This window comes from Fistularia commersonii, chromosome 23 (genome assembly GCF_037954325.1).
Source record: "Fistularia commersonii isolate RoL2024-O1a breed Wild chromosome 23, RoL_Fcom_v1.0, whole genome shotgun sequence".
NCBI lineage: Eukaryota > Metazoa > Chordata > Actinopteri > Syngnathiformes > Fistulariidae > Fistularia > Fistularia commersonii.
In genome coordinates, this window is record NC_141306.1 from 6,975,276 (window position 1) to 6,989,003 (window position 13,728).

Below are 13,728 nucleotides of genomic sequence, written 5' to 3' on the forward strand. Positions count from 1 at the left end.
GCGTGGCGTGAACGACAGAGTGAATGGCTGTATGTCTCGGGGGGACGCCAGAACCATGTGAACATCCGGACGTTAGCGTAGCATCTGAAATCACGAATTCCGGCCACAATGCGAAGGCGAGGGCGTGAAGCCATGGACAACAGCGTCATCGGTCGATAAGACAAAAAAAAAAGAAAAAAAAAGAGTGAATAAAAACAAAAGCTGAACATAGAGAGACATCAGGGATCGCCGTCCTTCCAAAGCACACCATCACTTCTCACACACACCACTCCTCCGGAAATACACTCACTAATTTCATTCTCACCCCACTGAAGGGGCACACCATTATATTAAGCGCATGTGTGTGTGTGTTTGTGTGTGTGGCCGGCGTCTCGAGAAAGAGGACAACAGATGGGTCACAGCATTCTCTCTGTGGGTTTGAAGGTGGAACACAGCTAATTACATCTTAATTAAATATGACCCGCCCGTCCCGCTGCTTCTTTGTGTGACGACGATGTGTTTTTAAGCGCGTTTGTGTACACATGTGTGTTTGCGCGTAAGCACAGACGGATCGGAACGAAGCTGGCGAGTGGGGGAAGACATGCAAAAAGCTCTTATCGGTCCTTGTGTGCGATTTTCCCAAGGAAAATGTCAAAGTGTGCAAAGACACAGGTTCTCTTAAGCTGCGCGCGTGTGTGTGTGTGTGTTAGACACTCGAGTGTTTGCGTGAAGAGATCCACACCAGCGGTAGTGACTAACCGTTGTTGGAGCGTAGCGCCCTGGCGGAGATTCCGTTGGTGCCTATGGGGTGATGGACTCCAGTTCCGTCCACGGCGCCGGCCTCCCCCGGCTGCTTCAGCAGCTCAGTCAGAGTCCTGAGGACGAGGAGGAGAAGAAGAAGAGGAAGAGGATGATCCTTTCTATACTTAACCTACACATTAGACACCCAGACCCGCTTTCACGCTTCCTTTCCTCAGACTGACAGGTGTCAGGTCGATGAGAAAAGGCAAATATGAGATGTGCGTGTGTGTGTGTGTGTGTGTGTGTGTGGAGGTGGAGGTGGTGGTGGTGGTGGTGGGGGGTTCACAACATGAGCGCATGTTGGAAATAAATATCTGCCTTTTGACCTGAAAATGAGTAGCAAATCAGCTCCTTCACGTTTAAAACATCTTTGAAAAAAAAAAAAAAAAAAAGTTTTAAAAAGTGGGATGGAGGATGAAAAGGTTTTACTTCTGGAGGTTTGCCAGCTGGGAATGTCAGTCACTTATTTAAAAAAAAAAAAAAAAAAGAAGCGGAAGTAGCTCTTCGCTCTTCCCACCCTTTCGTTGTTTGAAGCCTTTGAACGGATTGTGATGCCTCTCAAAACTGGAGCACTTGTAGGAAAAGGCCTTTCCGACGCGCCCAGAACTCGTCGACACAAACACGGATGTGGAGCCCATTGATGTCAGATTTTTTAACGTTTCATTTTACATCATATTATCTACTCAAACGCTAAACAGGGGTTTTATGTAAGTCAATCAGAGGTGCTGTGATATTATAATGAAAACTGTCATTTTGCAAACCTTTCCTCAGAAAGAAAAAAAACAGGAACGGCTCCCTCCACGCGCTCCAGTGCGAACAATCCCCGTTTAATAAGCGGAGCGGCGGCCCTTCGTTGGGGATCAATACCTCCGTCCGTCGCTGCAGGAGCTCCTTTCCTGGGAGGCCGTGTTTTGTTGACAGTCTATTTTAGTTTAGTTAGGGCCTGGGCCGCGCCGGAAATAAAACCCATTTGTCGAATGAACTTGTCCTTACTTGTCTTTAAGTGCTCGGTCCATTATGACCGCACACACACACACACACACACACACACACCTAATTCATGTAGTCTGATCTCATTGCTGGTCAATGATTCTTTTATCTCATTAATATCCGTCCACTTCCATTCCTTTATTGTTCTCCATCCTTTTCCTCCGCTGGCGATAAAAGAACAAGCTTTGACGTCCGTCGCCCTTCAAGACCTCTGGTTCCTTCCCCAAACAGGAGGGAGGTGTTGTCGAGTACTTGTCGTCTAACACCTATCTCCGTGGAAACATCTCTCTCTCCCCGCTCATCTAATCCCATCACGCTTATCGTCTCGTCTTCCGTAGCCGTTATCAACTCCCGTTTGCTTTGTTTTCCGCCACCATGAGGATTTGTATCCTCCCACCCCCACTTCCCTCGCTGATTCTCCGGCCTCTTCATCACGGTGCTCTGGAGCGGGGGATAATACGTGGCCGTCACGCCGCTCGGCGCGCACAGACGCCGGCACGGCGGTCATATCACCGTCCGTCTTCAGAGGACGGATGAGACTGAATTCGGTCAACTGATATTCGCGGCCTGTCACTCATTGGAAGCTCCTCCGTGCACAGCGTTTGCAGTGACTCCAAGACAAATACTTGTGTGATCCCACTTAATGGAGTTTTCACTACTATCACTAGTAGTGAGGATCCATTTGTTTTATAGTGGCGGCACGGTGGCTAGTACTCGGTGTGTTTAGCGAGTCGCTCTGGTTTCTTCCTACAACCAAGAAATATGCAGAGGGATCATTGGAGACATTAAATCGCCCAGATCTTTGGAGAGCAGAGTGAAGGGTTGATTGCCGCAATTGGGGTCCAGGGATGCCGTTGGCGTCACCTGAAGCACCCCTCGATCCCGAGGGCACGATGGGTGCTAGATAACCAATAACGGATGTATTTTATAAAGCACTTCTAGAAAATCCTCTGGTGATCAGAAAGGGAAGTGTACGTTACGTTTCTATCCCTCAAAAGGAATCTCCAAAGGAAGGTTGTTGATCGAATAAACTAGTCATCAGTTATACATAATACAGCAGTCCCTTAAGATACTAATTTAATTTGTTCCAGAAGTGGGTTCCTATGTAGATTTTTTTCGTATGTTAAATGAAGTTTCCCCATTTAAAATGACAAAAAAACAATTTGTCCCAACCCTCCCTAAAACTCAAAAAATAAGGATATTAATATACAAAAACCCTGAAAAATGGATATTAATAATGTAAGATGATATGAAAAAAAAAACAAAAAATGAACACAAAGATATAAAATTATGCCACACAAGAGATAGGAAGACGTCATGAGATGCGTACTGGACGAACTACCCGTACGAGATGCAGGAAGCTGCAAATGTACCATTTGTATCATCGTTGTATCAATTTAAAGATAAAATTGACTTGAAATTGAATTGTGCTTTGGAGCAGCTGTGTATACTATTATATTACATTATATTTTTTTATGTTATATTATAAACAGCGCAAAAACATCGGTGCATTGGATACCAAGATAATAAATGGTTTTTGTCGACGGCCATCGTCGGATCTTCCCTGTTTAACGCGATCGTCGATCAAAAATCCCCCAACCCCTCCCCCCCCAACAGAACACGTGGCACCTATCGGGACTGAGAGGGACCCAAAAATCACAATATCCTGTCTGTCTCTTGTATTAAACAGACTGAAGCAAAAAGAGAGATAAGCCGCCGCAGAGACGGAGCCAACTGGAGTGATTAAAAACCCGGGCGGCTCGGTCTTAGCTCTATTTACACAAAACGCACTGCGGAGAGATGCTGATATGACGCTAAAGCCTCCCGTCTCAGACACTGGACTCGTGAATCCTGGGCCCGCTGCGATGGCGACGCTATGCCGGATGACTTCGACCAGGAAAACAATCACGCTCTGGTTTTTCGTTTCACTGCCAGCGCAGGATTTTAGGACATCTCGGTCAAAACAAGAAGGAGTTCAGCAGAGGGGAAAAAAAATTCCTGCGTCTCGGACGCTCGGCGAGCGGCGTTTCCGGTTCGGGTTCGGGCGCGGCGGCTCGTTCAATTGTCTTTCAGCGGCGGCTTATGTAAGTTCTTTCTGTCTTGTTTTGATGACACGAGCCCCCCCCAAAAAAAAATTCAAAAGCATGATCAACAGTCCGGAATGACTAATTCACACCTTATGGTCTCTTTTGCTCTCTTTCGGGAAAAAAAACAAAAAAAATACATTCTCCTCCTCCGCGATGAGGAAGAGGCAAACATGTTTTATTTTCACAGAGTGTGAGAGCGTGGAGACAAAATCTCTCCAGCCGCGCACCTGTTCTCCCGCTCCTGGTTGTGTAACTATACGTGTGCGGTGCTTTTCCGACGTCGGATGCCAAAAATAACGTGAGAAAAGCACCCCACGGTCATTAAATAAGACATCCTGTATTGTAGTTCACACACACACACACGCAGGCTAACTCTGAGAGGTCTGGAACACAGCATTTTGTAGCTGAATCACTCGCTGCTGTCACTGCGAGTTAACACCTAGTTAAAGCCTCTCGCCCGTGATTCCCGGGTTCCGGTGGGGAGCCGGAGATCGGGTTCACCGTTCGCACCCCAATTTAACGGCCCGCCTCGTGCCAGGAGCCATACTGTTGCCGTAGTTTTGTGACATCCCAACTCTGATTTATGAGGACCATAGAGAGGAGACGTACCACTTTTCCTAAATTAATAACTGACTGTTGTTTACAAGTGGCATCAGAAACATCACACCGGGGTTGACGTGCTACTTTCCTGCCTCATTTCCCGGACTCTTGTCACCCCGTCAAGCCCGTCACGGGGCTGATTGGCTCGGTTATTTTTCAAATGAATTTTTTACCAAGTGAGGAAACGAAGTAAAAACAACGCCGTTCCCTAGTGAGCTTCTGTCTCTGAAATGTTTGAGCTCGAAAAAAAAAAATCAATTCTCAGCAAGTACGCATGCCCCTGGCACAGAGTCCCATGCTTTTTTTTTTTTTTTTTCCTTCTTTTGTCCTTTCTGTTTTTATAACGTAAAATGACAAAACAGATGCCTGGTGTCTTTTCTCAGCAATTTCTCCAAAAGTCACGCAGTCAGACAGCTACCTGTTCACCACACGCAGACAGAAGCGTTAATGGAAACCACCAGACCACAAGGGTTGTCTCAGGAGGATCCAGATGCTGCTGTCCCTGTGACAGACAAACATTTGCATGTTTGTAAACGCCCGCGCAAACACACACACGCACACACACACACACACACACACACACACACACACTCAGAGCAGACATGAAGCTTTTGCTGCCAGAAAGTGCTCCAATGCAGACTTGGTGCAGAGCCTGGATCTGTCCTCCTCCCCGCCATGGTGTAACTTCTATTAGAGCTGACAGCTGCCAAATAGTGTCCCTTGGCATGGCTGGGTTCCTGCCATGCCAGGGCCAGTTTGTCTTCCTGCGTGGTCTCGCGTCCACTTAAACGAGTGTGTGTCTGTTTGTGTGTTTACACGTGTCGGGCCTAATGAGTCCAGGACGGAGGAAGAATCGATGACCTGCTGTTGGGAGGATTTTCACTCACACTCAGCTTCATCGCTTGCTGGAATTTAGTTATTAATCCCATTGCTTGCCAAACTGAAGAATAAAATGTGTTTTTTCACACAATGTTTCATTCCGTTCTAAATAACTGATGGTGATGATAATTGACGTTTGATATATTTCTTACTCAGTGACAGAAATCTAAGCGGTTGAGAGCTGGCTAACTAACTGACACACTTTTATTATTTATTTCCTTGAATTAGAAATACTTTGGAATTGGCCTAAAAATGACCGGTTGAGGAAAAATGCTGGTGCCCCTCGCATTATTTAGCTCACAGTCCTGCTCTTGATACCCATTCATCTTGCATTTCCTGCAAACTGTTGCTGTGCACTCTGACGTTCAAGTAAGATCTATATCACTGGATGCTATGGCGACGGTAAAGATGACAAGAGAAAATGAGCGCCGTTTTCCGTACGATTGTAAGCATCTCGTGTAAAAAGCGAAAAAAACGGGGAAACAGTAAGGATACGTGGAGAGGGACGCTGCTGAAAGCCTTTTCAAACAGGCGCTGGCAGGATCTCAGCGCTGAGGCGGTGGTGTTGGTAAAGATGATGTCACAGAAATTACCATATGTCACCCTCTGAGTCAGTGCCTCCACTCATTATTTTGGGTTGTTGTTATTTTAGAAGCACACACACACACACACACACACACGCACATATACACACAAAGACTCATTCTCCTCAAGGGACTTGTTCTCAAACATTCATCAGTGTGACATACACATAACCTACGCATGACTACACCTACACAAACCCGTGTTTGTCAGCAGAATATATATCACCCGGAGAATTCTCCGGCGTTATCGATGATATTTGCTAATGACGCAATGATGCCGTGGTCTCATCACCATCCATCACTATCCTGCCGGGGAAAATTATCGATCGGTCCCTTTTCAATCAGATGATTACGGCTATTGTAAAGTCATAAAACGGTGTGAACGGAAAGGTTTTTGACCCCGGGTACGTTTTGGCATGTTTCATAATTGAAACGTATCTCGGTTGACACGAGAAGCCGTGACTACTTTAGATATTATTTGCCCGTGAAGCTTTTTCGTCATCACACACACCCGGACGGCGACTCTCTCGGGCATCGCTCTAAATACACGATCCGAATACTTCAAAACGCGATTGCGGTTCAGTGAAGTTGGAACCGAGGATAGTTGTTGCAACGAGTTAAACAGAAACACATGCAATGTTTTGAAATATCGTGTGATGCTTCACTTGCGACGGGCTAACTCGTCATTCACCGGCCTTTCTACCTGGTATTTCAGTATTATATGTCACGCGCTAGAGAATTATTGTGTAATATGTACGCACAAATAAGAATATTCCTCGTGTGACGCTCTCTGAATAACATCGGCTAGAATCGCGGCTTTTTGAAAATGCCCGATGTTTGCATGACATCATCTCCGTCCCCACGAACTCTAGCCATACATCATTATTGACTCTTTTGCCCGGACGGTCGCCGGCCTCAGAGCTCCTTCCACCGTGCAAATCATCCCGCGGCCACGCCGAGGCATTTGCAAGGGCAAGCGAAATCAATATTTACATAATTCTATGCAAGAAAATTCCTGTTCTGTGTTAAATCGGTTAATAAATTCGCAGTTGTGTGACCAACACAGATTCACTCATCTAGTTTCACAGAGCAGAGAGCAGGGAGGCCATCATACTTAATAAAGCGCTGAAGGTTTTACTTCAAGGTAAACAGTAAAAATCCCACATCTTTGGAGAGCTGAGCTCATGTCACCCAGAGGGGGTTGAAATCCAGACCATCCATCTTTCTGACGCCGGCTAAAACCTCAATCCTCTCCCTGTATTTCATTTCTCGCTGCTTCCGCCCCCCCGAGGTGCAGCCTGTACGTGCCATGTAAATATGGAACGGTCGGGGCAACCGTGATAAATTAACAATATCAAAGCATTTTCTTATCATCGCAGGTTACCGCCGGGGCGGCTTCCTTATTCAAGATGATGCACCCGGATTCTCGAGGAGCTCGTGTTTGCACTTTGTACCGTGCAATTGGTGGTTCTATATTCTTTCATTCTTGCATTAATTCCATCATTTATTATCAATACCACTTATCCCGCACGCATGCGGGGCTGGAGACCATCCCAGCTGTCGTTGGGTGAGAGGCGGGGTTCACCCTGGACGGGGTCGCCTGTCAATCACAGGGCCGTGTACGTATTCACTCTCTAATTTCTCATGTGTGGACAGTTTAGGGTGTTTTTGGACTGTGGGAAGAGAGCAATGAATCAAGAGGAAACCCACGCGGACTCAGGCAGAACATGCAAAAAAGGCCCGTCTGTCAGAATCAAACCAGGGACCTCCTCGCTGTGAGGCTCGGGCACCGACGCCTACACTACCATGCTACTTTGGGCTCATATATTATCTCCACAATACAGACCAAACAAAACCCAGTTCTTGGGAGGATTCAAACAGAAGAATTCTGCAAACCTAAAGAATAGCTTTGAGTTAAAAAAAGGACTAATTGTGCAGAGAGGGTACAACAGCAGTGATAACCTTTCATTCCTGCACTGCCAGAGCCTGCAACTGTTTTTAGCAGCATTTGGGCTGCAGAGGTAAGTGACCTTGAGTTCCAACCCCAGGCGTGGACACATGGCACTGGGAGAGGGAGTGAGGGAGGGGGGGGTGTCGTCTGGTCATTCATCCAATTCACCCGTGGCACTCCGTTCAGGAATGCTGAGACGTGCACGAGCATGTACACAAGATTGGTGTTAATTTGGTTTTCTTGGGCCCCGTTTGCATCCTGAGCGGTGGGATGCGGTCGCTCTGCTCCCGGCAGATGGGAGCTCTTTGTTTTTGAAGGGGATGCAGCTGGTCAGCCGGTGATGAGAAGCATCCGTCCGCGGGCAACAGCTTGATCGGACACCTGGGAATATTTACCGTTCGGGCGTAAATCCACAGGTCTCACTTTTCAGGCTGTTGAATAACGTGTGATCTGTAATACCTCGGATTTAATTTGGTCATTAACATTAGCGGCGAATGCTCCCTGAGTTCTAAACAGGGGTATAATACTAAACTGAATTTCCAACATGTTGGACCAGAGAATTATTACCCCTTTTGCTCCTGAGAAGAAGTTTACACATGACCTAAAACACGGTCATATCCGCTAAAGACAGGATGTATTTTTTTTTATTTTATGAGCTTCACCGCCTGAGACTCAAATCACCGCTTAGTTGTGCATCATTGCACTTGTTTGCCAGATTTACACTTAAACGCGGTTCTGCATCGTCCACGTGATGCCCTTCCCGGAGAAAGAAATATATCCTGGATTGTTTTTTGCAGCGATTAGCATGTGAGCGCACGTTCAAAAAACACACATCCGTTCCCTTTGCGGCGCTTTCGGCTCAAGATTCAGCTTTGAGGAGGGACATCGGACTTATCTGCCGTATGCAGTTTGTTTGCGGGCTTCATTCTCACGCACAGAGCAGGGACAGCGGGCCAGGGCCATATAATATGCTACAAACAACGCGCACTTTAACACACTGACGTGTCTGTCAACCTGCCCGACCTGACAGCCTCGCTCCTCTCCGTCCGTCTATATTTCCTCCCTCTGTGTCGGCTCCTCCCAGCCGGTCCGTCTCGTGGAAATGCACGACGATCCCCGCGGCTTCCGAACAGCACTTTACATCCAGGCGTTTACGCCGGTTTTGAAATTAATCCTCATAAGTAGCGCCGATATTTCACATCAAACTTGTGCACGCCGCCCCGCGTACACACTCCACACCGTCACGGTCTGCAAGTGCAATTTCTCCAGGCGCTCGCCGTTTAAGCCTTTCACACTCGTGTCCTTCACAGTGTGCGTTTTCGCTGATGGTGGTGGATGTAGGCAACAGATAAAACTAGCATTTGATCTTTAACGTTGTTTTGTCTTTCGCCCATAAACAAATCTTCCACTGACATCGAAGGTGACGTCGTCTTACTCGGGGTTCAGAAGACGAAACAAATGTCGGCCCGTGATGCGAGACCGCTGGGCGTTTGCTGACTTCGCGGGGGTCAAATCACCCGGAGGCATTTCTGGGAAAAGGGTGCAAAGAGCGTTCACGACTTCAAACACGGCAAAAAAACAAAACAAAACAATAAAACATTTACAAATGGCCGCATTTGTGCTGTGAGGGAAACCCAGTTAAGTTCAAACGGTGCCAATTGTTGTGCAAAGGTATGTAATAGAGGCAAAGCATGACTCATTCAGCAGAGCAACACTAATAATTAAGAGGCTCAATTTAACAGCATAAGGAGGTCAGTAAACAAAAATCCCTCAGACTGTAGAGCCGGATGTGCGCGGTGCACGGTGCTCAGCTATTTAACAGACTCCTGGCCTGAAGGAAGGAGTTGTTGCACCATCTGGTTGTACTGGATTTTACAGAATGATGCCTCCTGTCAGGCGGCAAGAGTTAAAACAGCCCCTGAGAAGGTTAGGGAGGAGTCCATCACCGTGCAGGAAGCTTTCTCCTTGCATCGCTACGCCAACGCGTCCCGAAACGGAAGGGACCCGAGTGATCTTCTCCGGAGCCAGACGAGTTTGCCAGAGTGTCGGAACAATGTTAACACGACAGGTGTTGGGCTGGGCGGGAGATTGGACTTGCCAGCTTCTGTTGTGTTTTCATGGATGACCAGCGAGTGGAGTGACATAAATTCAGGAAAAAGGGAAAAAAAAAAAAAGACATTACCGTGAATATGGTGTAGCCGACCGATCGCACAATTCCGGCATGCGATAATTCACCTCAATGTTATTGTTAAAAAAAAAAAACAAAACCATGGATTAAAATAGAAGTGATCTAATTCTATTCAATCAGATCTCTCATCAGCTGTGACACTTTTTGACCTGAGGCCAATCGAGGCCAGCGAGAGGAAAAGCGAACTCGCAGAGTTCCCGCTTTTGATAAAATTCTAATTAACTAATCTCTTTCACCAGCTAATCTGAATGTCGGCTCTTCCCAAGCCGCCTATTTTGCACACATTCCCTCTCCCTCGCTCGCCATCTTGCTTTTTGTCCTCCCTTCGGCCCGGCTGTTTCTCTCTTTCATCATTCTCCAGCCTCAATTACCGTCTCCTCTTCCCGCTATACCTCACAATGTCCGTCCGCCCCTCCCCTCTTCCACACACTCTCGTAGTCGTCTGTTAGTCTCTCCTTATCTCCACTGCCTCCAAACTGCCTCTTTCTCCCTTCCTCTTTGTTATATGTGCTGTTTAGCTGCGCTTAGCTTCACCTGTCAGCTCGGATCAGGGCTGTGGAGCAGCAACATGACAAACTGTCCTCTGATTCACTTACGTACAATGCACGCGCACACACGCACACACACAAACATACACTCACACACACACCCATAGTATCCTCAGTCCCACCACCTCTCATTATCATTTTACAGTGTTGTGTTTTTTTAACCAACTGTGGAGTCCAGGTTGCCGCTGCTCAGTAAACCATCTCTCTGTAAACATTTTAAGAGGCATAGAGTGATGTCCCATTTCGAGTCAGAATATCTGCAAGATGCAAAAGCTCCTAAATGTTTTGGAAAAACTCACCACCGCAAACGACTTGCAACATCCCTGGCCTTACTCCTCGGTTAGTTTTGTGCAAACGCCGGTAACAAGTCAGAGCGGAGAAACGTTACTACTGGATTTTAAGTCCAGACAGAAGCTCACCAAACAAAAGGGTTATTAAAATAGTCAATAATAATAATAATAATAATAATAATAATAATAATAATAATAACAATAACAATAATATTGTAATAGTATTATTATTATTATCTTTATTATATATATACACACTATATACACATATATATACTATATAATAGTATTATTATTGTTAATAATGATAATAATGATAATAATAACAATAATAATAATTATAATAATAATAGTATCAGAAAGATATCCGTATAAATATAACAATAACAACAACAATGAAAAAAATAATGCTAATAATAATAAAAGTTACTCACAGCTTTCCCGTTTAATATCTGACAAGCCATTTTTTTTTTCTTTTTTATTCGGAATTTATTATTCTCTTTATTTACCGGTACAATTTTACCACACTGCTTTTCTCCAGTAGCCGTTTGCATGTTGCTTTTTCCCAACCCTTCCGACTCCATGATCATTATTTTTGTTTGTTTTTGCCGTATTTTGTGATGGCGTGAAAAGAAGATCTGATTCCGTGTCAGCTGCCACCCTGTTGCAGGGGGTGTACAGCATACAGAGCGGTTCCCCTCCTCCTTAACATTCCTCCCGCCGGCTGGTGCACGGCTCCGGAGAACAGAGCAGGTTGCAGCTGGATGGAGTGACAGCAGAGGAATGGAGGTGCGGAGAGGGTCAGAGTTCGTCCGGCTGCCAGAGAGTCTCATTAAAAAGTTAGAAACAAAGACTCAAAACCTCTAACTCCACTCTGAGGGGGCTCCCAAAAAAACCTGCCCCACCCTTTGTTACTTTTTTCACTTTGCTGTGTATTCTATCAAGATATGCTACACTCCTCCACGCGTAGAATCTCTTTAACCGCAAGCTTTCCTGTATTTCCAAGCGCACGGATGAGGAGGATGACGAAGAAAGGACGCTGTCAGTGATATATACTGTGTGCCGTAAAAAGCAGGGTGATCCCACCTTTTACACACTGAAAGGGAAATAGTTTAACATGAGCGCACGTGGTGAAGGTATCATATCAGGCGGCCGGGGATTGATGGATGGAAAGGGATGACTAGAGAGAGGGATGAGTGGAGGGATGGAGTGATTTTTACTTTGACCACCACAGCTGACTTGTCAGAGGGAGGTATCTGGGTTCACCTGTCATTCTCTATTGGCTCTCTGTTATTTCACCGCAGCCCATCGGGAGTATTATATTTTTACCTGTCCGGCTCAAGGGCAAGACATCTAAATCTATTTTCATCTCTCGTTCTCTTTGCCCCGTACAGCTATCCCACTCTTTTTTTTTTTTTTTTTGTCTTTTTTACTATTTCCTGCCCTCCTCGAACCAGCGGCTTCCGCTTGGCCGGTGTCAGCGCTGTTGCGTCACACTGACATTGAAATGTTGATACAGCACCGGTATAAATAGAACACGCTCATTGATTTCTTTATCTTTGCCAAATGTGAGCGTCAAAGTGTGTGTGTGTGTGTGTGTATGTGTGTGTGTGTGTTATTCATACTTTTCATTGTCGTGCTGCCAATGAGAGCATCTCCATACAAGAAGTGGTGCCTGGTGCCTCAGCCTAATTTTGTTGGCATGGATAATAAAAGTTCATTTTTTTCACTTTAATTGATTGATTTATCCATTGATAAATTATTTAAAAATGCTGAGATTCGTCGTTAATGCCTGTATGTGTGTGGCGGTGTGTGAGCGAGAGCTGGGAGTGGATGCAGGAGACAAAACATGGAGGACTAGTGTGTGTTGATATTTGTTCAGCTTGTTCCTCAATAGCTGCCATCTCTTGTAAAACAGTCGACTTCCTGTGTGTGTGTGTGTGTGTGTGTGTGTGTGGGTGTGTGTGTGTGTGCAGGGGTGAGTGAAGTCATGATGAAGACAATGCAATGAAAATGATATAGCGGCTGTATCGACCGCAGGCCCTCAGCCTGCACTGTCTCATCCATCATGGCACCGACCTGTGGAGAAAACCTCCAATTAGCTGCTGCAGGGTCCCAGGAACCCCACACACACCTACGATAATCCACCGAGTCATAGCGACGGAGTAACACACATACCGCGAGGCATCGGGTTTGAGCCGTAGTGGACGTGACTCAACTAAACTACGTTGAAACCCATTGATCTTGAGCTGATATTTCCCCTCATTTCTATTGATACGGCAGGAGCTCACGCAGACAGCTGTTGTAAACATCCGTCGCCGATTTATTTAAAAGATAAAGGATGTCGGCGCAGTGGTTCGCGCTTGCATCCCTAGTCGGATTTCAACAGGGGGGGGTCTTTCCGTATGGAGTCTCATCCGATCTCCCAGTGTCTGCGTGGGTTTCCTCCTGGATCTCTGGTTTCTGTTACACTCCAAAAACATCGAGCAGGCTCATTGGAGACTCTAGTTGGATTATTGTATGTTTATACATGATGTGTGAATAAGTGAACGCCTGTATGTCTCTATATGGTTTGCGAATGAGTGAATTTTTGTATGTCTCGTGCGGATGGGAGGGTGAATGGCTGTGGATCCACATCAGGCTCATTCTTAAACAGATTTCAATCGAAACAAATCACTTCGGTGAGTTTTAACCGTCTTTCAGCAAGAATCGGATACTGTTTCACGTCTCTCCGACGATCTGTTTATCTAACTAGGTCACAAGCTAACTAGCGAACGGAAATTCTTCTAAAACTGACTCGATCCTGCAAGAGTGGCCACGTGAGAGGTGGG

The 13,728-nt window shown here is 46.0% G+C and overlaps 1 protein-coding gene across 1 annotated transcript in view; it reads right to left on the minus strand.

Moving 5' to 3' along the window:
* The window catches only part of LOC147220845 (protein shisa-8), a 56,282-nt gene that overhangs the window by 30,743 nt on the left and 11,811 nt on the right, over window positions 1-13,728 (minus strand). The window contains exon 3 of the mRNA XM_086170371.1: window positions 739-854. Within this exon, the coding sequence (XP_086026497.1) occupies window positions 739-854 (116 nt within the window). The remainder of the gene's footprint in view (window positions 1-738; window positions 855-13,728) is intronic.